Raw genomic sequence first — 24689 nt, forward strand, 5'->3', positions numbered from 1 at the left:
GTGACAAATACGATTTGATTTTAAACCCAGGTCTGACATGGACCCGTCTCAGGAAGACCAGGGTGATTGTGGTCTTACTTGGCTAGGGGTCTGCGGGCGCGGTTGACAGCCTCCAGGTCGGCATAGCGCAGGTCCAGCTGGCAGCCCACCAGGATGATAGGGGTGCGGGGGCAGAAGTGCTTAATCTCAGGGTACCACATGGTGCGGACGTGGCGCAGGGAGTTGGGGTTGGCCAGGGAGAAACACAGCACCACCACGTCAGACCTGTGTCACACACAAATAAGAGAGGTAGAGAGGAGTGCGAGATAGTTGGGGAAAGGAGGGAGGGAGTAAGAGAGAGAAGTACATTCCTGGAGGTCAAAAACATGTCTGAAAAGAGTCTGCACGAGTGCTGCTAGGCACAGTGAATATGGATGGCGAGCGGGCTGGGGTGTGAGGTCATAGGGTTGTGTGTGTGTGTGTGTCATGTCTACAGGCCTCTGAGGCTGGTGGGCTATGAAGCCCCTTTCTCTCGCTTATGTAAGCCCACTAAGGCTGTAAGGCTGCAAATGACACAGAAAGTGGCTAATAATAGAGCAACACACACACACACAAACAATAGCTACAGTGCAGCATCAGCTACTTACTTCCTCAGCCAGTCAGTGCGATGGGCCAGGCTGACAACAGGACTTAAGGCTGTTCTCAACCACTAGTGTCTCTGAGGCACGGCTCTGACGGGCATGTGTGTGTGGCTTCCCATATGTGAATGAATATGCCAGCTACCACATAACCAGCACAGCACAGCACTAAGGGAGCCTCTCCACTCTTCCCTGATTTCAGACTAAACAGAGCACTCTGTTATAGTGGCAATGGAAATGGACTTCAGTAAAGATAAATTGGCTAATTGTTATTTTTTATTGGGATTTATCCAGGGTCAAAACATGGATTTCACTAAATATATTATAATAATTTGAATCAATAAGTAGGGCTGTGACGGTCATAGAATTTTGGATGACAGTAATTGGTATAATGGCATAATTGGGTGGACCATTGTGAGTGTATCTATAGGAGCGAAGAAGGAATTAAAAGCAGGAAGTCAAAGAAGGAAGTGTATCCATCAATATGTGCTGATAATATTGTTGATTCAACTTAGACATTACAAAAAATACATTCCATTGCATGAGCCTCATTAGTCAACATAATTAGAATTAACATTCTACATTTCAGCACGGAGCAACAAAGTTTTAGTACGTTGTTAAGATTCCATGTTACCGCAGAAATGGACTCAACTGCAGGAATGTCCCGCTGACCCGTCTTCAGTCAGCTGTTCGTTCCATAATCATTGGTTACACAGTTATACAGTAATTATGCCAGCCCTAAGGCCAACAACCATGGTCAGATTAAAGGGTTATTAACCCATAAGTGTCTAAATCCTGTCTAAGCTGGCAGGGGAGTGTGTGTGTGTGTGGGGGGGGGGGTTCTACTAAGCTATATGGCAGCCTTTCTTGAAGTATGGGTTGCGACATGTCAGTGTAAATGTATAATTATTTCATGAAATGATTTGGCCAAGTGCAACCTCACTCTCTGTTCAGTGCGCGCTGATTAGCAGCGTTTTCTCAGTTTGTCAGCTGCGTCAGTGGACGGGAGATCCCAGTGTGCTTCGAGGTTTACCTGATATTTTTTTCTGCAGTTTTCTTGAAGATCACTCCGCAGTACTGTCATACAGCAGCAGATGATGGTGCGCCATCAGCCACTTGCCGTGTTCAAGACAACTGGGAACTCGGAAAAATACGAGGTCAAATAATGATTTCAGTGATCTTCAGGTTGGAAATTCGTAGCTATAGAAAGAGGCCGAATTGATTTGACCCAGTTGGAACTAGTTTTTTCCCCTCAGAGTTCCCAGTTATATTTAAACACACTGAATGAAGCTAAATGTGGGAGATTTCCGAGTTCGGCAACTGAATTGTCATTCCCACTCGCCATCCCTCACCGCTGTCATCAAATGTACTCAAGCTAGCAACAAGTTCTGACTGAGCTCAAATGTCATGAAACGCAAATACAGCGATGAGTTTCTCTCTCTTGGTTTAATACACACTTTGAGAAATAACGAGGAGCGCCCAATGTGTTTTGTGCGGGTTAGTGCTGAATGAGTCTCTCAAAATGGAACAAATTAAAACGACACGTCCTGACCAAACATCCATAGCATGACGGTCAACCCAGGGAGTTCTTTCAGGACAGGGCAGAATGCTTCAGGAAACAGTGCTTCGACAGTGGATGACTAAATCAGGTGATGGTAAGCAGACATAAGGGAGTATCTCTCATAGTAGTCGATGTGAGTTTCTCTTTCAAACAATCTCCTTGTACACAGCTAATAGCTAGCTAGCTAACATTAGCCAAAGCAAGCTAGCTCGCTACTGATAGTGAAATCATAAGTAACAGTACATATGAAGATGAAACATGATCAGGCCTACTGTATAAATTATTGTTGAAAACAAGTCTCGGTTGGAACTGTTGCTGTTTAAATACAAGTCATGTTTTTTTTTCTGAACTGCTATAAACTGCAAGGTGGTTTTTGAGGCAAACACACACGCACAACAGTTCTGGGTTGCTGATCTACAGCAGGAAGCGGTCTCCTGCCTGGCTGTTCTGACCTAGTTTGGCACCACATACTTATGTGAGACAGGGTTCTGGATTCTGGCATACTTCAAAAAACAGCACAGAAACAGATCCAATGCTGAGCATTACCTCAGGGTTGCACTGTCAAAAACTAAGCCCAGAATAGACACGCCTGTTGAAAACTTCAACCAGTCGCACACCTCTCATTAGGACTGTGTGCGCGTGTGTGTTTTCTGGTCTATATCTGTGTGAGGCCTCAAAAAGCATCTGGCTTCAATCAGTTTATTCCAGTTTCTGAAAGAAAAAGATTTCTTTGTTTTTAATAGCAACAGTTCCAACCTAGACAGATATGTAAGAGTGTTTTTATTGGGAAAAAAACAAACATGAATAGTTCATTAAATGGGTATTTCATGTCATTGTTATTTGTCTGTATTGCATTTGTTTTAGGCAATGAAATGTACCAATATTTGCATGTAGTTGCATGTTTTCATAAGCTTGGGTCCCAGGAAAACACAGACTTTCTCATTTGGATCTCAGGCTGAACAAGTTTAAGAACCCCTGGTATATGTAATTGTTTAAGTATGTCATACCAAGGATCATTTAGCTATTTGATTTTGAAGACCCCTTGAAGGATCAAACAAAAAAAAGAAAGTTTTTGTGAGAACACAGACTTTCTGGATGTCTCATGGTCTGACAAACACAGCTCTAGCCCTGTCACTTTTCACCGCAGATGCGGAAATGTAACATAGGCGTATCCAATGCAACAACAAAAAAAGATATCTCTAGCTTAAACTGACATATTTATGGGGATTTTTGTATTATGCTAATTCGATTTCGGTGGGGCGTGGACATCAACCTTAGGGGTTAAAGATGATAATGGAAGATGAAACATTCGGGGGATGAGCTCAAGTTCTACTGAAACGTAACCGGTCAACAGAGTCAACTAGGTTTACACAACTAAGTAATGCACAGCCAACATGATAGAAGCTAGATAGAGTCGTCGGCAAAATAGACAACAGAATAACACCTGTTCCATAGACCACAACTTAACTTCCACCAATATGTAACCTACGGAAAAGTACACCTTCTCTAAATGTTCGACGTAATCCTGTGCTAAACCATGACATCATAGGGCTAGGCTAGTACTGACACAGTACGCACAAGTACACACACAAACAGGAATTCCCTTTAGCATCCTGTCAAAGTGTCATTTCCATGGCTCAGACTGCTTCAATCTATGTTAGTCAATCACCACCTTCCGGAGACACCTGAAACCCCACCTCTTCAAGGAATACCTAGGATAGGGTAAGTAATCCTTCTCACCCCCCCTAAAAAGATTTAGATGCACTATTGTAAAGTGGCTGTTCCACTGGATGTCATAAGGTGTATGCACCAATTTGTAAGTCGCTCTGGATAAGAGCGTCTGCTAAATGACTTAAATGTAAATGTAAATGTTAGTGTGTTTGTGCTTTTGCCCTTGTGGTAAGGGTTGTGACTATCCCTGCATCGGTCTGATGAATCTGTCCATGTGAATGTTCATACGTCCATGTATGAGTCAGAGAGGAGAAGACAAAACACGCTGACACACATTGGGAGTCTATATAGCTCACTGACACCGTTGGCCAATCATTTACCAACTGCACGTGAATAAGAACTATTAGGAGTTTTTTTTGTTGAAGTTTCGGCTGGGTACAGATCTAGGATCCCCTCCCCCAAACCTAACCTTAACTATTAGTGGGGGGAAATCCAAAACGGACCCAAGTTCAGCATCTAGGGGCAACTTCACCCTACTCTGTCATTGTCAAGTCAATTTACAAAGGTCAGCAGGGCTGCTAGCTAACATTATGTAACCAAAGCTAGGTGTTAAGTGTTTTTACAGAATATAGAGCGAGGCTGAGCTCAAACTCCTGACTGACTGGCTGACTGCTTGGTGTATACACAACCCAGCAGAGATCCCTAGATACAGACACACACTTCCCACTGTTATTAGAGATTTTGCAAGCACTATGTCACTCCATAATGTTGACAGAAGTGTTAATAACTCACCTATTTAGTCATTAGAGTGACATACTGTTGGCATTAAATCAATAATAGCCTAACTTTTTGATAACGTCTTGATACAAATAAATAAGTAATAAATAAATTAGTAATTGAGACTATAATATATACATACATACACACACTACCACTCAAAAGTTTGGGGTCACTTAGAAATGTCCTTATTTTTTAAAGAAAAGCAAATTTTTTGTCCATTAAAATATCATATTGATCAGAAATACAGTGCAGACATGGTTAATGTTGTAACTGACTATTGTAGCTGGAAAGGGAAGATTTTTGTATGGAATATAGGCATACTGTGCCCAATGAGACTGTGCCCATTATCAGCAACCATCACTCCTGTGTTCCAATTGCACATTGTGTTAGCGAATCCAAGTTTATAATTTTAAATGGCGAATTGATCATTAGAAAAACCTTTTGCAATTATGTTAGCATGGCTGAAAACTGTCTCACCGTCAACAGTGAAGAGGCGACTCGGCCTTCTAGGCAGAGTTCCTCTGTCCAGTGTATGTGTTCTTTTGCCCATCTTAATCTTTTATTTTTATTAGCCAGTCTGAGATATGGCTTTTTCTTTTCAACTCTGCATTGAAGAACTGCATCACAGAGGTGCCTCTTCACTGTTGACGTTGAGACTGGTGTTTTGCGGGTACTATTGGAATATAGGACTGATGGATGCTGATAATGGGCCTCTGAACACCTATGTAGATACACCCCCCCAAAAAAAAAAAAAAAATCTGCCGTTTCCAGCTACAATAGTCATTTACAACATTAACAATGTCTACACTGTATTTTGGGTCTATTTGATGTTATTTTAAATAGACAAAAAAATGTACCTTTCTTTCAAAAACAAGGACATTTCTAAGTGACCAGAAACTTTTGAACGGTAGTGTAAATATATATATAAGCCCTATGATCAAATAACAAACCCTATGAAATACTCTTGTACACAGAGAGGACAGTGTGAGCATACCTATAAGTAGTTGATTGGGGGAAGTTAGGAACCAATATACACATGCAGTTAGGAAAGCAAAGGCTAGCTTTTTAAAACAGAAATTTACATCCTGTATCACAAACTCCAAAAAGTTCTGGGACACTGTAAAGTCCATGGAGTAAGAGCACATCCTCCCAGCTGCCCACTGCACTGAGGCTAGGAAACACTGTCACCACCGATAAATCCACGATAACTGAGAATTTCAAGAGGCATTTTTCTACAGCTGGCCATGCTTTCCACCTGGCTACCCCTACCCCGGTCAACAGCCCTGCATCCCCCACAGCAACTTGCCCAAGCCTCCCCATTTCTCCTTCACCCAAATCCAGACAGCTGATGTTCTGTAAGAGTTGCAAAATCTGGACCCCTACAAATCAGCCGGGCTAGACAATCTGGACCCTCTCTTTCTCTGCAAGCACATTCATCTTCTGCACATCTATCACTCCTGTGTTTGATTGCTAAATTGTAATTATTTTGCCACTATGTCCTATTTATTGCCTTACCTCCCTTATCCGAACACACTGTATATAGACTTTTCTATTGTTTATTCCATTTGTAACTCTGTGTTGCTGTTTGTGTCGCACTGCTTTGCTTTATCTTGGCCAGGTCGCAGTTGTAAATGAGAATGTCTTCTCAACTAGCCTACCTGGTTAAATAAATAATACTAAAATAAAAATAAGGGTGCTTGCATGGGGTGGCATGGCGATCAGATAGTGGGTTTAGGGCAAGATGTTGAGCCCCACAACGCCCAAACAGACAGGCAGAGAACAGCTGAGCTGGCACTGTGCTATCAGCTGACTGCAGGCTGGCTGAGCAAACACAGACAATGAGTCACGACAATTTGAAAGGGAGCAGAGCCACACACACACACATGCACACTCTCTGTCACTCAAAACATCCTGCTCTCTCTCTCTGTGTGTGTGTGTGTGTGTGTGTGTGTGTGTGTGTGTGTGTGTGTGTGTGTGTGTGTGTGTGTGTGTGTGTGTGTGTGTGTGTGTGTGTGTGTGTGTGTGTGTGTGTGTGTGTGTGTGTGTGTGTGTGTGTGTGTGTGTGTGTGTGTGTGGATTAAGTCCTGCTAGCTGGCTGGGTGAGGATCAGTGCTATGTCTGAAAGGTCTGGGTGAGAGGGATAGAGATGATCCCGTTATGTCTGTCTGATGGAGGAGAGTAAATATACATGTACGTCTTCCTTGGAATATAATAATACCCAGCACTGGAATGAGTAGGTGTGTCCAAACTTGTGACTGGTACTGTACTATATGTATTTATGTATGCATGTATGTACAGTATGTATGTAATGTATGTATGTACAGTTGATGTCGGAAGTTTACATACACTTAGGTTGGAGTCACTAAAACTCATTTTTCAACCACTCCACAAATTTCTTGTTGACAAACTATAGTTTTGGCAAGTTGGTTAGGAGATCTACTTAATGCATGACAATACAATTTGTGTAATCTCTAGGTCCATGCGCGTTCCATTTTCTTCAGAGGAGAAACCAAACTGCCACGAGTGATTTATCATCGATAGATATGTGAAAAACACCTTGATTGATTCTAAACAACGTTTGCCATGTTTCTGTCGATATTATGGAGTTAATTTGGAAAAAGGTTTGCGTTGTAATGACTTAATTTTCTGGGTTTTTCTTACCCAAACTTGAACAAAATGGACAGATTTCTCCTGTACAAATAATCTTTCAGGAAAAACTGAACATTTGCTATCTAACTGAGAGTCTCCTCATTGAAAACATCTTCAAAGGTAAATGATTTTATTTGAATGGTTTTCTGGTTTTTGTGAAAATGTTGCCTGCTGAATGCTAACGCTAAATGCTATGCTAACTATCAAAGCTGTTACACAAATGCTTGTTTTGCTATGGTTGAGAAGCATATTTTTGAAAATCTGAGATGACAGTGTTGTTAACAAAAGGCTAAGCTTGAGAGCTAGCATATTTATTTCATTTCATTTGCGATTTTCATGAATAATGAGTAGTTCTTGACTTGGGCATAAATGTTCGCCTTCACATGGCTAACCTTTGTTTAACCAGCTAAACAGCTGCCCTTAGCAAAAAAGTATTTGTAGTTACCTTCCTAGTAGCCTTAACGCGAACCAGGCTTCCCTAATGTGACAACGATGTGGTTTTGGAGGTATGGCAACGTGAGACTTTTGTAGCTATTAGGCTATACTCATACTTATGATATGAGGTTGGCCAGCCTCCCAAAACCACAGCACTAACCTTAACCATTTGGAATTAATGCCTAAACTGCTAACCTTTGAGTTGCTTCTGTTTTAACCCTGTAACCACACAGAATTACCGCGTCACAAATAGAAGTTCATCCATAATACGTTGAATTTCGAAAGGGAAACTATGAGATCTTGTTGATACTGTATCTAGATTTCAGTACGCACATATCAGCCACAATGACCACGTGTGACAGTGCATGTGTATATGTAATAGTGTGCGTGTGCGTGTGTGTGTTTAAGCCCAAAAGCCACATCAGTCTCCTGAGGTGAACGGTGGGGAATTTGGGTAGATTTTAGCCAAATTAAATCTTGTCAATCCTTTACAATGCCATGGCCTTAGACACTGGAGAGGGGGTGTTGCATTGTAGGGGGTTGCATTATAGCCAGGCAGGTTGAGTTATTAGGTCAGTTACCAGAATCTGTCTGGACAACAAGTACCCTGACCCGAAAGTAGCCACGGCCTCTCAGTGAGTGTGTGTGTGTGCATGTTTGTGTGCCCCCTCACCTGCCGTACGCGAAGCGTCTGTCTTTGTGATGGTCACCGAAGGTGTCCCATAGTCTCAGGGACACACTGACCTCATCCACAACATCCCGTGATCTCTCCAACACCTAGATGGACAGGCACACACCACACCACAGCGTGAGACAATTATTTTCAGGCTGTGCCTGTGTGTGTGTGTGTCGCATGGGTCCATGCCCACCTCCTGGCACACGCGGTACTGGTCAATGGCCCAGACAGTTGGCACGTGGGTGGCGAGCAGCTGGTACTGTGTGAGGGTGGCATTGCAGGCGCGGGCACAGATGAGCCTAGTCTTGCCCACCGCGTTGTCCCCTACCACAACACATTTAATGGTTTCCACGTTGGGCCGCTCATAGTCTGTGTCTATATCCATGGAGAGGGCCCTGGGAGAGAGGGAGAAGGAGAGAGTGGGGGTTAGAAAGTAACACATCCATACCAAAGCGGAATGTTTAAAAAAATACTTACTAGTCACCAAAGTTCCAGAGCATGTCTTTGAGTGAAGTATTCAGGTACAAACGGAACAATACTGAACAGCTTTTGGCCAAGACAACGTCCAGGGTAGCTCCTAAATCAATCACCAACAGAAAAGCTTGGCCAAGGCTAGAAGCCCGAGTCCGCACTGACCAGTAACGAGCAGCTCCAGCCAAACTCCTCCAGAGTGAACACATGGTACGGGGGCAGAGAAATAAAAAACTGAGTGGCTATTTATGTCACAACAGAAGGAGAGAGAGAGAGAACAAGAGGCAACTATATAAACCAGAGCACAGCCCCAGTGGCAGATTTTTATTTTTGGAGGAGTGAATGATGATCCCATCTGCTGAGGGGCACTCATGTAAGACACCACCCCCCTCCCCCTCTGCCAGGTGATATATTGATACAGCTGATATGGGCAGACCAAACCTGCAATCCTGTCCTACCACTCTGAACAAACCGTGGTCCCATAAATAGGCCGTTTTGAAAGATTCATAGGCTTATTATTATTCCATTGACATAGATGCGGCGGTGTGGCACTTCGTCCCTGCAGTGACACACAGTAGCGGCCCAAAAAACTGGCACCCATTCATCGGACACGAGACAAATGGACAGCGGCAATCCCGCTTGCCCCCCCCCCCACCAACACCTGCTCCTCTCATACATTTTATGTCCCATTTGCTACAGATCGAGACAATATTGTTTACAGGCCTAAAACAATCAATGTCAGGTCTTGCTTAATAAAAGCTACAAAAAAACACAATGTTCCCGTTTGGAATATTCCATGTCCATTGAAGTCCTAGAGCTGCCAAAGCCACTGAGCGGCAGGTGTTCAGGTGCGGGGCCAAAACAAAATGGTACTGTACAGCCTACCTTAGCCTATGTGAGTAGGGAAGAGAGTGAGCCAACCCTGAGAGATTCCGAGGGAACAGAGGGAGTTCCTGTCTACTCTAGGATTTATCTGTGCTCCATCCCTAGTTCTCCTCTCCTCTGTCTGTCTAAGACACATAGTGAGGCACGTGGGTTTACATCAGTATCGCAATAGAGGGAGTCGTAAAAGTTCCTACATCTTATCCTTATGTAACAGTTCTTCACGTAATGGCCAAAGCAGCTGCAAGAGGAGTGGACCAATAACCGCTCTCTCTGAGAGTTGTACGTGGACAAATAGGAGGGAAAGGAGGAGCGGGAGAGAGATCGCAATATTAAATCAAATGGTATCACAGTGAAATGCTTACTTACAAGCCCTGACCCAACAATGCAGTTAAGAAAAAATACGCACTACCCTCTGTAGTAGAGGTCGACCGATTAATCGGAATGGCCGATTAATTAGGGGCGATTTCAAGTTTTCATAACAATCGAAAAACTGTATTTCCGGGCGCTGATTTGCCAATTAAATTTTTTACATTTTTATACCTTTATTTAACTAGGCAAGCCAGTTAAGAACACATTCATATTTTCAATGACGGCCTATTTTCAATGACGGTGGGTTAACTGCCTCGTTCAGGGGCAGAACGACAGATTTTCACCTTGTCAGCTTGGGATATCCAATCTTGCAACCTTACAGTTAACTAGTCCAACGCAATAACGACCTGCCTCTCTCGTTGCACTCCACAAGGAGACTGCCTGTTACGCAAATGCAGTAAGCCAAGGTAAGTTGCTAGCTAGCATTAAACTTATCTTATAAAAAACAATCATAATCACTAGTTAACTACACATGGTTGATGATATTACTATATATTATCTAGCGTGTCCTGCATTGCATATAGACTGACTGAGCATACAAGTATCTAAGTATCTGAATGAGCGGTGGTAGGCAGAAGCAGGAGCGTAAACATTCATTCAAACAGCACTTTTGTGCGTTTTGCCAGCAGCTCTTCGTTGTGCATCAAGCATTGCGCCATTTATGACTTCAAGCCTATCAACTCCCGAGATGATGCTGGTGTAACCGATGTGAAATGTCTAGCTCGTTAGCGCACACTAATAGCTTTTCAAACGTCACTCGCTCTGAGCCTTCTAGTAGTTGTTCCCCTTGCTCTGCATGGGTGACGCTGCTTCGATGGTGGCTGGTATCTCTCAAGAGATGTTAGATCGGGTTCAAGTCTGGTCTCTGGCTGGGCCCGATGCTTCTCCTGCGTTGTCTTGGCTGTGTGCTTAAGGTCGAATTATTAATCCTTCCGCAGGTTCACCTACGGAAACCTTGTTACGACTTTTACTTCCTCTAGATAGTCAAGTTTGATCGTCTTCTCGGCGCTCCGCCAGGGCCGTGACCGACCTCAGCGGGGCCGATCCGAGGACCTTGTCTTGTTGGAAGGTGAACCGTCGCCCCAGTCTGAGGTCCTGAGCAGGTTTTCATCAAGGATCTCTCTGTACTTTGTTCCATTCATCTTTGTCTCTATCCTGACTAGTCTCCCAGTACCTGCCACTGAAAAACATCCCCACAGCATGATGCTGCCACCACTATGCTTCACCGTAGAGATGGTGCCAGGTTTCCTCCAGACATGATGCTTGGCATTCAGTCCAAAGTGTTCAATCTTGGTTTCATCAGACAATCTTGTATCTCATGGTCTGAGAGTCTTTAGATGCCGTTTGGCAAACTCCAAGCGGGCCGTCATGTTCCTTTTTCTGAGGAGTGGCAACCGTCTGGCCCCTCTACCATAAAGGCCTGATTCGTAGAGTGCTGCATAGATGTTTGTGTTTCTGGAAGGTTCTTCCATCTCCCCAGAGGAACTCTGGAGCTCTGTCAGTGATCATCGGGTTCTTGGTCACCTCCCAAGTTGTAGAAATATCTCAAGGACGATCAATGAAAACAGGATGCACCTGAGCTCAATTTCGAGTCTCATAGCAAAGGTGCGGAATAATACTGTTGTTTTTATCAAACCTTTGCAAACATTTCTAGAAAACTGTTTTCACTTTTTCATTATGGAGTAAAATTATTTAACCCATTTTAAATTAATGCATTCTGGAGAGACACGCACCATATCTTTGCCCCATTCCCCTCTCCTTCTTGATGCAACATTTTATACTCAAGACATTACTTTTGCACATATTTTCGAAGCTTTTCACTCACAGCCGCGACTATCAGATACACCTATTGCCACACGCACTACTCAAATCGCAAGCTTCCCAAACACACTTGTGATTCGAAACAATCCACAGCAAAAGATTTTTAAATAAACTAATGGTTCTCTGTGTCTGTCATGCTCTCTGGTGAATAATTTTGAATGATTTGATTTAGACAGAAGTAATTATACAATTCATTTAGGGAAATCCAGCATCCTAACAGTTCACTGTGCAACCACCAACTTCCCTTTACAATTCACAAGCGGCTGAAACCAGAGATCTGTATATAATGACAAGATGCTCATGTCTCCACCCTAACAATCGGAGTGTTTATCCCAAAGGTGGGAAGGTAGGGGACAAGCTTAGGTCTGCATATTTTTTCCTTATGTAAGATGGCACTGACAGACATGGCAGCTTTGCTTCTAGCTCCAAAGAAACTTTGAAGTCTTATAATTGTTTGTGTATTATTTCTTACATTATTAGCCCAGAATGTTTTTTTGTGTTATGTTATTACATACAGCCGGAAATAACTTTTGGATATCAGAGCGGCGGTAACGCACTAGCATTATGAACAGGAATACGACTTTCCCGAATTGAATCCTTTGTTCGTACCCCTCAGGGCAATTGAACTTATTCCAGAGGCTGCTCCGAATCACCGCGGGCGGGGAAGAGGTATTCGGAGTGGACTACTAGTTCAACTCAGGAGGCGGGCACACCATCCAACGGTTCCCGAGTATATTACTGGCTAATGTTCAGTCTCTGGACAATAAAGTAGATGAGCTCAGGGTGAGGATCTCATTACAGAGAGACATCAGGGACGGTAACATATTGGGTTCTCAGTTCATCAGACAAGAATAAAGAACCCTTCATGAAGAAGAAAGGCTGGGGGTGTATGCTTCATGATTAACAACACATGGCGTGATTGTGACAACATACAGCAACTCAAGTCCTTTTGTTCACCCGATCTAGAATAACCCACAATTAAATTAAATTATCTTCGGTTATAGTCACATCAGTTTATATTCCCCCCAAGTCAATACCACGACAACCCTCAAGGAACCTCACTGGGCTTTATGCAAACCACATATTCTGAGGCCGCATTTATTGTAGCTGGGGATTTTAACAAAGCAAATTTGAGGAAAACGCTAGCGAAGTTCTATCAACACATTGACTGTGGTACTTGTTAAGGGAAAACACCTAGACCACTTGTCACGTTCTGACCTTAGTTCCTTTGTTTTGTCTTTGTTTTAGTATGGTCAGGGCGTGAGTTGGGGTGGGCAGTCTGTTTTTCTGTTGTATTTTGCGTTTGGCCTGGTATGGTTCTCAGAGGCAGGTGTCATTAGTTGTCTCTGATTGAGAATCATACTTAGGTAGCCTTTTCCCACCAGTGTTTCGTGGGTGATTGTTTTCTGTGTGTTCCACACGGAACTGTTTCAGTTTTCGTTTCTGTCTTTCAATTTGTTATTTTCGTGTTCAGTGATTTTGTTCATTAAGATATGACGAACACGTACCACGCTGCATATTGGTCCGATCTCTCATACTCCTCGCCAGAGGAGGACGAATCCCGTTACACCACTGCTACTTGCCTTTTCAAGATACCTACAAGGCCCTCCCCCGCCCTCCCTTCAGCAAATCCGATTACAATGTAGGAAGTAGAAAATAGTAAAAAAATCATTGAATGAGTAGGTGTGTCCAAACTTTTGACTGGTACTGTGTGGCAGGGTCTATAGACAATCACAGATTACAAAGGGAAAACCAGCCATGTCTTGGACATCAACATCTTGCTTCCAGATAACACTTTCTTCACCCACTTTGAGGATAACACCATGCCATTGACACGGCCCGCTCCCAAGGCCTGTGAGCTCTCGCTGTGAGCTCTCGTTCTCCATGGCCGAAGTGAGTAAGACATTTAAGGGTGTTAACCCTCGCAAGGCTGACGGCATCCCTAGCCGCGTCCTCAGAGCATGCGAATACCAGCTGGCTGGAGTGTTTACGGACATAGTCAATCTCTCCCTATCCCAGTATACTGTCTCCACTTGCTTCAATATGTCAACCATTTTTACCGTACCCAAGAAAGCAAAGGTAACTGAGGCTAGTTAACAGCTTCTATCCTAAGCAATAAGACTCCTGAACGGCTAATCAAATGGCTACCCAGACTATTTGCATTGTCCCCCATTTTTATGTTGCTGCTACTCTCTGTTTATTATCCATGCAGTCACTTTACCTCTACCCTGTACATATTACCTCAACTAACCTGTGCCACTGCACATTGACTCAGTACCAGTACCCCTTGTATATAGCCTTGCTACTGTTATTATATTGTTATTTTTCTATTTTTAATTGTTTACATTTTTAAAACTTCCATTTATTTTAGTAAATACTTTGAAAACACTAATTTTTCTTAGATCTGCATAGTTGGTTAAGGGCTTATAAGTAAGCATTTCACTGTAAGGTCACTATTCGGCGCTTGTGACATACAATTTTATTTGATATAGCCTCGTTATTGTTATTTTATTATGTTCCTTCTTTTAACTTAAATTTATTTAGTCAATATTTTCTTAACTCTTTTATTCCTTTTTAAACAGAATTGTTGGTTAAGGGCCTGTAAGTAAGCACCTAACTTTAAGGTCTACCTGTCGTATTCAGTGCATGTGACATACAATTTGATTTGAAATGTTGTTGTTCCAAACAAGAACGATGCTGCTTTCCACTTTGCTTCTTAATATAAATCATTACATTTCTATAATTCCAACAGTTCACCCAAGTGTTCTGGTATATATCGCAAGTCAAACCGCAACTACAATATTTGAAAAAATATATAACACTATTCGCCCATGTCCTGCAGACCTTGTGTGTGTGTGTGGGGTGGGGGGGGGGGGGGGGGGGTCGTGGGTCTGGCATTTTAATAGGCTTAGGTAGGCTGTGAGGCATGGGGAGATGTGAGCTGTGATGTAACTGGGAGCAGTGGAAAGTTTCTCAGGGGGATCAGACAGAAGTCCTGGAGCACTACACCATCGCCCTGACTATGCAGAGGTCTCTCACACGCACGCACCTGCCTCTCACAGCCAAGCCGTATCTAGACACTATGAGAGCAGTGTAGGGTTTCATTCACAGCCAGTGACTGATACTATACATATCACGTGTAAAGCAGCAGTCTAGACATTTAATGTAATTTATTTATTTCACCTTTATTTAACCAGGTAGGCAAGTTCTCATTTACAATTGCGACCTGGCCAAGATAAAGCAAAGCAGTTCGACAGATACAACGACACATGGAGTAAAACAAACATACAGTCAATAATACAGTATAAACAGGTCTGTCTATATACAATGTGAGCAAATGAGGTGAGAAGGGAGGTAAAGGCAAAAAAGGTGGTGGTGGCAAAGTAAATACAATATAGCAAGTAAAACACTGGAATGGTAGTTTTGCAATGGAAGAATGTGCAAAGTAGAAATAAAAATAATGGGGTGCAAAGGAGCAAAATAAATAAATAAATGAAATACAGTTGGGAAAGAGGTAGTTGTTTGGGATAAATTATAGGTGGGCTATGTACAGGTGCAGTAATCTGTGAGCTGCTCTGACAGTTGGTGCTTAAAGCTAGTGAGGGAGATAAGTGTTTCCAGTTTCAGAGATTTTTGTAGTTTGTTCCAGTCATTGGCAGCAGAGAACTGGAAGGAGAGGCAGCCAAAGAAAGAATTGGTTTTGGGGGTGACTAGAGATATACTTGCTGGAGCGTGTGCTACAGATGGGAGATGCTATGGTGACCAGCGAGCTGAGATTTTTTTTTTTTAAGGGGGGACTTTACCTAGCAGGGTCTTGTAGATGACATGGAGCCAGTGGGTTTAGCGACGAGTATGAAGCGAGGGCCAGCCAACGAGAGCGTACAGGTTGCAATGGTGGGTAGTATATGGGGCTTTGGTGACAAAACGTATTGCACTGTGATAGACTGCATCCAATTTGTTGAGTAGGGTATTGGAGGCTATTTTATAAATGACATCGCCAAAGTCGAGGATTGGTAGGATGGTCAGTTTTACAAAGGTATGTTTGGCAGCATGAGTGAAGGATGCTTTGTTGCGAAATAGGAAGCCAATTCTAGATTTAACTTTGGATTGGAGATGTTTGATATGGGTCTGGAAGGAGAGTTTTACAGTCTAACTAGACACCTAAGTATTTGTAGTTGTCCACGTATTCTAAGTCAGAGCCGTCCAGAGTAGTGATGTTGGACAGGCGGGTAGGTGCAGGTAGCGATCGGTTGAAGAGCATGCATTTGGTTTTACTTGTATTTAAGAGCAATTGGAGGCCACGGAAGGAGAGTTGTATGGCATTGAAGCTTGCCTGGAGGGTTGTTAACACAGTGTCCAAAGAAGGGCCAGAAGTATACAGAATGGTGTCGTCTGCGTAGAGGTGGATCAGAGACTCACCAGCAGCAAGAGCGACCTCATTGATGTAGACAGAGAAGAGAGCCGGTCCAAGAATTGAACCCTGTGGCACCCCCATAGAGACTGCCAACGGTCCGGACAGCAGACCCTCCGATTTGACACACTGAACTCTATCAGAGAAGTAGTTGGTGAACCAGACGAGGCAATCATTTGAGAAACCAAGGCTGTCGAGTCTGCCGATGAGGATGTGGTGATTGAAAGAGTCGAAAGCCTTGGCCAGATCAATGAATACGGCTGCCCAGTAATGTTTCTTATCGATGGCGGTTAAGATATCGTTTAGGACCTTGAGCGTGGCTGAGGTGCACCCATGACCAGCTCTGAAACCATCATCTGTTAGGCTGTCACCTGTATTACAGGGATTGAAAATGAAATAGTGGAAAGCAGACACACTGAGGAAGGTGCAGGCCAATTCTTTGGGTGTGCTACTGGGACATGTTGCTGTGGAAAAGAGCATACACAAATCCAAATATCTAATATATCTCTATATCAGTGCTGGCCTTATTCCAACCTCTATATTTCAACCTCAACCTCTTTGTCTGATAATGGAAAAAGCGAGTAATGAAAGGTGGTATTAGATGGGTATGGCTCCATGTGAATGAGAATCCAGTTTTTTCTCTGGTTTGATCAGCTTCCCTTCCCCCAATCCTTACCTTAACTATTAGCGGGGAAAATCCTAAATTGACCCAAGAGCAATTTCTAGGGGAAACTTCACCTTACACACCCTAGATGCCTGTGGTGCAGCGGTCTAAGGCACTGCATCTCAGCGCTAAAGGCATCACTACAGACCCTGGTTCGATTCCAGGCTGTATCACAACTGGCCCAACACAATTGGCCCAGCGTCGTCCGGGTTAGAGTTTGGCCGGGGTAGGCCGCCTAGTTAAATAAAGGTTCAATAATTATTGACAGACTTCAGACTGCAGTGAGAGGATCACTGTGACACTGCCTGCTGCCCCCTTCATCCACACACTTAAACAAACCTTCTGCTACACTCCGTCTGGCCAAGGAGCAAACACACACACACACACACCACACACTAGGCTTGGGTGATATACCGTTTATACCGTATACCAGGGTATTTAGAAATACCGACTGTATTTCAATACTGATTATCAATAATGCGGGATGCGTGCTACGCCACTGCTTATAAGTTAAGTATAACTAAAAGAAATCTATGAGATTTAGGAGTTGATACCATAACTAGATTCACAGGGAATACATTACAAAGGTTGAAGAAGCAATACTCCAAGCAGCAGCTCCATATTGTCAGACATAGAGAACTGATACTGTATACTGGTTGTTGGGGTGGGATTGGCTTCGGGGGTCTGTGGGTGGCTATTGATCATTTTATTGGATTCCTCAGGTATTACTAATTGTCAAGAAGAATTATGGTCCTAATCGGATGTTGGGTACAATATTTATTTTATATTATATGAATACTGTACATTAAAAATGGCCAATTTGGGTGCAAACAATTAGCTTAATTTCTCAGAGATCAAATTATATATAAAAAAATGTCACAGGAATGCTAATCTTATCTTCTAGATACAGAAACCATTTCAGAGCAATCATGCAAATGTGGGTGACATTACTTGCTGAAATTACATGGAATACATACATTTCTCTTTCCACCATACTCCCCTCTGTTTCTCTCTCTCTGTCTCTCTCTCTGTTAGGGCCATACGAGGAGCAGCAGGCAGACGCGTCTCTCTCCACTCTCTCATCTCTCTCCCTTTGAGTTATGTAACCGTTCCAGTGGTAGCAGCCGTTCGACCCCAGCGCTTCATAAACCCGATCTCTCATCCTGCTCTTCCTCCCCTACCACCTCCTCTTCCTCAGGGCTAGAGTTCACCCTAACACCATGACACAGCTGGCTGCCTGTAACACCCCTCTGAGGATGACCACACACACACACACACCACACACAACAATCCCAAGTACGGAAAGACAGATGTGTTATTATAAATGTATGACATTTGCAGAAACTTGGGACATTTTAAACTGACTGTTAAGTCGCCTCCCTTCATGGAAAATTACTAAATGGCTGATAGGTAGGACGCTCACACCTTCGCAAAATGTGAACCATAGGCTATGTATTGATGCAGTTCTGTGTGTGTGTCATGTCTGTGGATCTGTGTGTGTGCGCGTGTGTGTGTGTCTGAGAGAACACAGACAGAGGGATCTGTGGCGACAGCGGCTGCCACAGGCGAGGGGGGCACAGACTGGTTATATAAGGAGGTAGTCTGGTCTAGTCTGCTGTTTTTGCCTGGCTGTATACAGGTCCAGGGGAGAGGCAGGGGCACCCAGCTACATCATCCTGTACTATTAAACTGCCCTAGGGTTTTGGCACACAAATGTATGTACACAATACACACATTCACACTTCAATATGCATGCAGCGCTTCATAAGCGCCATGTACACGTCAGCAAAACATCACCTGGGAATACCACTACCACTAACTTCATAAGCGCCATGTACACGTCAGCAAAACATCACCTGGGAATACCACTACCACTAACTTCATAAGCGCCATGTACACGTCAGCAAAACATCACCTGGGAATACCACTACCACTAACTTCATAAGCGCCATGTACACGTCACCAAAACATCACCTCACCAAAACATCACCTGGGAATACCACTACCACTAACTTCATAAGCGCCCATGTACACGAATACCACTACCACTAACTTCATCACACCAAAACATCATCTGGGAATACCACTACCACTAACTTCATAAGCGCCATGTACACGTCACCAAAACATCATCTGGGAATACCACTGCCACTAACTTCATAAGCGCCATGTACACGTCACCAAAACATCATCTGGGAATACCACTACCACTAACTTCATAAGCGCCATGTACACGTCACCAAAACATCACCTGGGAATACCACTACCACTAACTTCATAAGCGCCATGTACACGTCACCAAAACATCATCTGGGAATACCACTGCCACTAACTTCATAAGCGCCATGTACACGTCACCAAAACATCACCTGGGAATACCACTACCACTAACTTCATAAGCGCCATGTACACGTCACCAAAACATCACCTGGGAATACCACTACCACTAACTTCATAAGCGCCATGTACACGTCACCAAAACATCACCTGGGAATACCACTACCACTAACTTCATAAGCGCCATGTACACGTCACCAAAACATCACCTGGGAATACCACTACCACTAACTTCATAAGCGCCATGTACACGTCACCAAAACATCACCTGGGAATACCACTACCACTAACTTCATAAGCGCCATATACACGTCACCAAAACATCACCTGGGAATACCACTACCACTAACTTCATAAGCGCCATGTACACGTCACCAAAACATCACCTGGGAATACCACTACCACTAACTTCATAAGCGCCATGTACACGTCACCAAAACATCACCTGGGAATACCACTACCACTAACTTCATAAGCGCCATGTACACGTCACCAAAACATCACCTGGGAATACCACTACCACTAACTTCATAAGCGCCATGTACACGTCACCAAAACATCATCTGGGAATACCACTACCACTAACTTCATAAGCGCCATGTACACGTCACCAAAACATCACCTGGGAATACCACTACCACTAACTTCATAAGCGCCATGTACACGTCACCAAAACATCACCTGGGAATACCACTACCACTAACTTCATAAGCGCCATGTACACGTCACCAAAACATCACCTGGGAATACCACTACCACTAACTTCATAAGCGCCATGTACACGTCACCAAAACATCACCTGGGAATACCACTACCACTAACTTCATAAGCGCCATGTACACGTCACCAAAACATCATCTGGGAATACCACTGCCACTAACTTCATAAGCGCCATGTACACGTCACCAAAACATCACCTGGGAATACCACTACCACTAACTTCATAAGCGCCATGTACACGTCACCAAAACATCACCTGGGAATACCACTACCACTAACTTCATAAGCGCCATATACACGTCACCAAAACATCACCTGGGAATACCACTACCACTAACTTCATAAGCGCCATATACACGTCACCAAAACATCACCTGGGAATACCACTAACTGCTTAGACATATGTAAACACCAAATGCACTTAAACACAAACTGTAACTGTCTCTGCGATCTCAAAAGAGGCGACTTATCATTAGAAAGAACCTCCCTCACAACACTCACACTGTTGTCCGCGTTTAACGTGAAAGCATTGCACTCACAAATGTACCAGGAAACCAACTGCCCACACGAACACTGTGTTACCTTGGACTGCAGGATATTTGTCACTCTTGTGTCACTCCACTCAGCTCAGGCCTTCAGCTTGGGTGCCTCTGCTCTGTCATGGTTGGCAGTCTCAGCCTCTGGCATTGGGCATGACTCTGCCTGTCTGCCACAGTCACCCTCACTAGCCTCTCTCTCCCTCAAGACATACACTGCTGGCTGCCTCTTCCATGTGGGTCAATGCAGCATGTTATCTCCTAACTGTTGACACAGACAGAACAGGCCCGGGTCACTATAGTGGCTTGCTTTGTCCTGTATCCTCTAGAATTAATACATATGATAAGGTATAGAATATGAACTAAAGGCAGACATTCAATGACAGGAGCAGCAGACCATTTTTTTGGTCAGGAAACTACACGAAGTCCAACGTTAATCGAGTTAGAATTGATAGACCAAAGCATGTTAACGTAGCGGGTAAGTGGGATACAAACCAAAATAGATGCATTGATACTCTTGCGTAACGGACCCAGCCTATTGCTGCACCACAACGAAATGCAAGCAGCTTTCAAGCAGCAGGACACCTGCGCACAACAACAAAAACTACCGTCATTATTCGTGTTACATTGGAGCCTACATGTCTCCCGGAGCGAAGAGGCTAATTGTAGCCTATTGTTGACAGTTCCAATTTTTCGGAACCAGTGAGATTATTTCATAATCTCCTAAAACAAACCGAAACACAAAGTGAACACGTGACCATGTGCATGCAAAACTGTTGTACTGACGTTTCCCCCCTACCTTCCGACTGTTCCGGTATTGACCCACATGCCACTCCGCGCCAAGTTCGACCTAGCACAGGCGACGAGCGGAGGCAAGAAGACTAACTCAAGACTAACTAATTTAAGAGCCTTGAGAGAACCAACGTTACTGTGAATGTTGCCCAAAAACTCAGCGCTGTCACAAAGATAGCATCTTCCTTCTTCTCGCTTTTCTCTTGCAATGATTCCAGGCCGCTCACTAACTCCTTTGCATCTAGCTAAAGCACTAACTCTGAACTTTTACCTAAAACTGGGGTTATTTGGTGAAATATTAACCATCGCTAGTTCTAACTATGTCACCTATGAGGCACCCGTCTGTGTTTTTGTTTCTCCAGCTGATTTGTTCTAAAGCACACCCCCATGGGTCTGCGTCATGAGATCGGGTTGGATGGGAGCCAATGGTAAGGAGCTGTGCTCTTCCTGTTACCACCCCGAAGCAGGTTTCCCCGCCCCGTTAACTCGACTTCTGTCTTCGGTCTTTCTGATTTATTTATAAACAGCAATGCCACAAATTCAAATCGTGTCTTTTGACGCACACTGTAGATGTAAACAGTCAGGTTGAATATCTATCATTTTGAAATACTTGACACAGCCTATTACACAATTATTGATGTCGCATTACTTGATCTAATATTGCAAGCTAACCAAATGACTGTAGGGTACTTCACTCACCAAAAACAACACACAAACATTTCAAATTCAGCTAAATGTTTGCCAAATATCACTGTGAGGCTCTCTGGCTAGTTAAGTAAGTTCAATGGTATGGCAACTACATACCACACACAGTGACACCAACAGTCATGTGCTCAGCCACTGCTGTAAATATAGGAGCACATACTGTAGAGGGCACTGTAGATGAGAAAGGTAAGCCTCCCCACCTGTATAATGAATTAGCCATTCTTTATCATGGACGGAACGCCTGGGAATTCAATGCCTGGAATGTTAAGCTTTCCCTCAGGGGAATAAATGCCCAAAATAAAAAATAATCTAATGGAATGCATTACTTTGTATTATCATTATAAGGGCACAGATTTAACACTTAATACCCATAAACTGTGACCAGACAATGTGTCCTGTAGGATGTTAATTTTGGCATCACAGGTCATAAGGTCATTACTATGGTTACGATAATAAAAGTCACCCTTAGCCTTTGTCCTATTCATGACAGTGCTGAGGTTGGCCCACTATTGACAATGTGCACATCCGATTCATAGTAAATCAAGGAAGAACAGGTTGCCATTATATCTGAGTAGTCTCGAACCTACATGTCCAATGTTTGATCAAACACTATAACCTTGTTCAACATTCAAATTAAAACGCCTGTGGTCATATACACTTATGTAGGTATAGTCCAAAATGTAGGTGCCTGACTAATGATACATACATACAAGAACAGAAAGGCCCTCACACTGTATGCTACTAATTACCTTCTTTAATGAAATCAAACAGGACCTGAGGAAGATGACCTCTGACCTCTTCATGAAAATGTTGTCATTAAAGGTGGGAATTAGGACCAACATTTAAATGAGCTACCCAAAAAGCCTTCTCTACTGCAGTGTTTCCCAACGATGGGTCCTCAAGTACCCCCCGGCAGGACACCGTTTCGTGGTAGCCCTTGACAAACACACCTCATTCATCTCATTGAGGGCTTAATGATTAGTTGACAAGTTGAATCAGCTGTGCTTGTCCAGGGTTACAATAAGAATGTGTACTGTTGGGGGTACTCGAGGACCAGGGTTGGGATACACTGCTCTACTATGTATAAGGAATAGGCTGACATCCCCTGGTGGATCTAGGTACTGCATTGTCCAAAAGAAAGGCTTGAGGAGTCTAGCCTGTTATTGCTAGGGAACAGCTTAGTTTACGCCCCCTGTTCCCACAGTCTTGTCAATGCATTCACTCAGCCCTGTCCGTCAGCCGACACACACACACACACACACACACACACACACACACACACACACACACACACACACACACACACACACACACACACACACACACACACACACACACACACACACACACACACACACACACACACACACAGCCCTCACCATACAGGGGTGGGAGCAGTAGAGGTGCAGGGGTAAAATCACAGTGGAAGCCATGCCAAGCCAGTAAAGAAAAGCCATATCACAACCTATGTTGTGATAATTGCGTTGTTTGTTCTATAACCCATTCGTTCATACGCCACCGTGATATATAATAAGGCTGTGACAACAGAAAGACAACAGTCTCACAGTGCCAGAATAAATTAAACTACACACACGTCACAAAACTGGAGAGCAATATCTGTTCGGTGAAGTCCACAAAGCAAATATTGCATGTATGACCTGCAGCATGGTCAAGCAAGTTAATGTTTTCGACAGTTTTACTAAATAACTACTGATTTAGAACCCCCAACTAAGCACAAAGACAACAGGAGCACTGCCTGGCAAAACGGTCTATGGCTCTGTCATACTATACGCTTTCAGTTTTTATTGTCATAGTCTACCGAGCTAAAATACTTGCCACCCTAACTTCCTCACATGGGCATCAAGGAAGCAGCTAAGTTAGCTAACTAGTTAACTTGTGCCTACTAGGCGACATCTAGGCTACATATTGAACTTCAATCGTCTCAGGCCAGCGGCCTAACATATTAAATGATCCGAATCGGAAGAGACAGAGGGGCGCTGTTTCCCTCGCTCGGATGATTTCTCCGGTGAGATTCAGCCACTTGCTAATTGACTGAAAATTATGAAAACGCAGAGCTACATTTAAAAAAAAAACATTTTTTATTGGTCAAATATTTGGAGAAGCCTGGCTTCCCTTGGCATCCATGAATACATGCCACTGACTGGGAGTGCCTATAGCAGTGCCCACAGCAACCAGTCCTGAGAAAGTGATGCCCCCTGGCCCCTCTGGCGTGGCTCAAATGGAACGCCATGAATGATGGGGTTGGAATGTTGTATAAAACGGTTTTGCAATCGGGGTCATAGAATTTGGAAAGGCAGCGCTTGTTAAGGAGAGACCTTGTGAGCGAACATTCAAATGCATGCTGTGGTTGTGGCTGCCCTATTTCAGTTGCAAGAAGCACAAGGCTTGTATCAGTGTTTTATGACTATGTTATTAAAATTGCAGGCCTGCGTAACATTATTGTTAAATGTGTGTGGAAATGTCTCCTTGCTGGTGTACTGTAATGAACGGTGGGTTGAGAATGAGATGAGGCCATAGATCAAGGAAGGGAGGTATAATATTATCAAAACAAAGTCAATTCTTTAAAAA

At 43.6% G+C, this 24689-nt stretch overlaps 1 protein-coding gene and 1 long non-coding RNA gene across 19 annotated transcripts in view; both read right to left on the reverse strand.

Annotated features, from left to right (window-relative positions):
• The window catches only part of LOC118358017 (rho-related BTB domain-containing protein 2-like), a 56728-nt gene extending 43203 nt beyond the window's left edge, over positions 1-13525 (reverse strand). The window contains exons 1-4 of the mRNA XM_035735376.2: positions 8867-13525; positions 8583-8784; positions 8387-8490; positions 79-264 (exon numbers count right to left, since the gene is read on the reverse strand). Coding sequence (XP_035591269.1) covers positions 79-264; positions 8387-8490; positions 8583-8774 — 482 coding nt within the window. The 5' untranslated portion in view covers positions 8775-8784; positions 8867-13525. The remainder of the gene's footprint in view (positions 1-78; positions 265-8386; positions 8491-8582; positions 8785-8866) is intronic.
• A 1280-nt stretch (positions 13526-14805) lies between these two features.
• Positions 14806-22002, reverse strand: LOC127911661 (uncharacterized). 18 transcript variants are annotated; one of them, XR_008078800.1, is made up of 5 exons: positions 21403-21993; positions 20383-20868; positions 19380-20323; positions 19262-19320; positions 14806-18807 (listed from the first exon to the last, which is right to left on the reverse strand). It is a non-coding gene; the product is annotated as an uncharacterized LOC127911661 (long non-coding RNA). The 18 variants fall into 18 exon arrangements; XR_008078799.1 differs by having other exon boundaries at positions 14806-18866; XR_008078793.1 differs by having other exon boundaries at positions 14806-18984.
• Positions 22003-24689: the final 2687 nt, after the last annotated feature.

Source organism: Oncorhynchus keta, chromosome 25 (genome assembly GCF_023373465.1).
Source record: "Oncorhynchus keta strain PuntledgeMale-10-30-2019 chromosome 25, Oket_V2, whole genome shotgun sequence".
Classification (NCBI taxonomy): domain Eukaryota; kingdom Metazoa; phylum Chordata; class Actinopteri; order Salmoniformes; family Salmonidae; genus Oncorhynchus; species Oncorhynchus keta.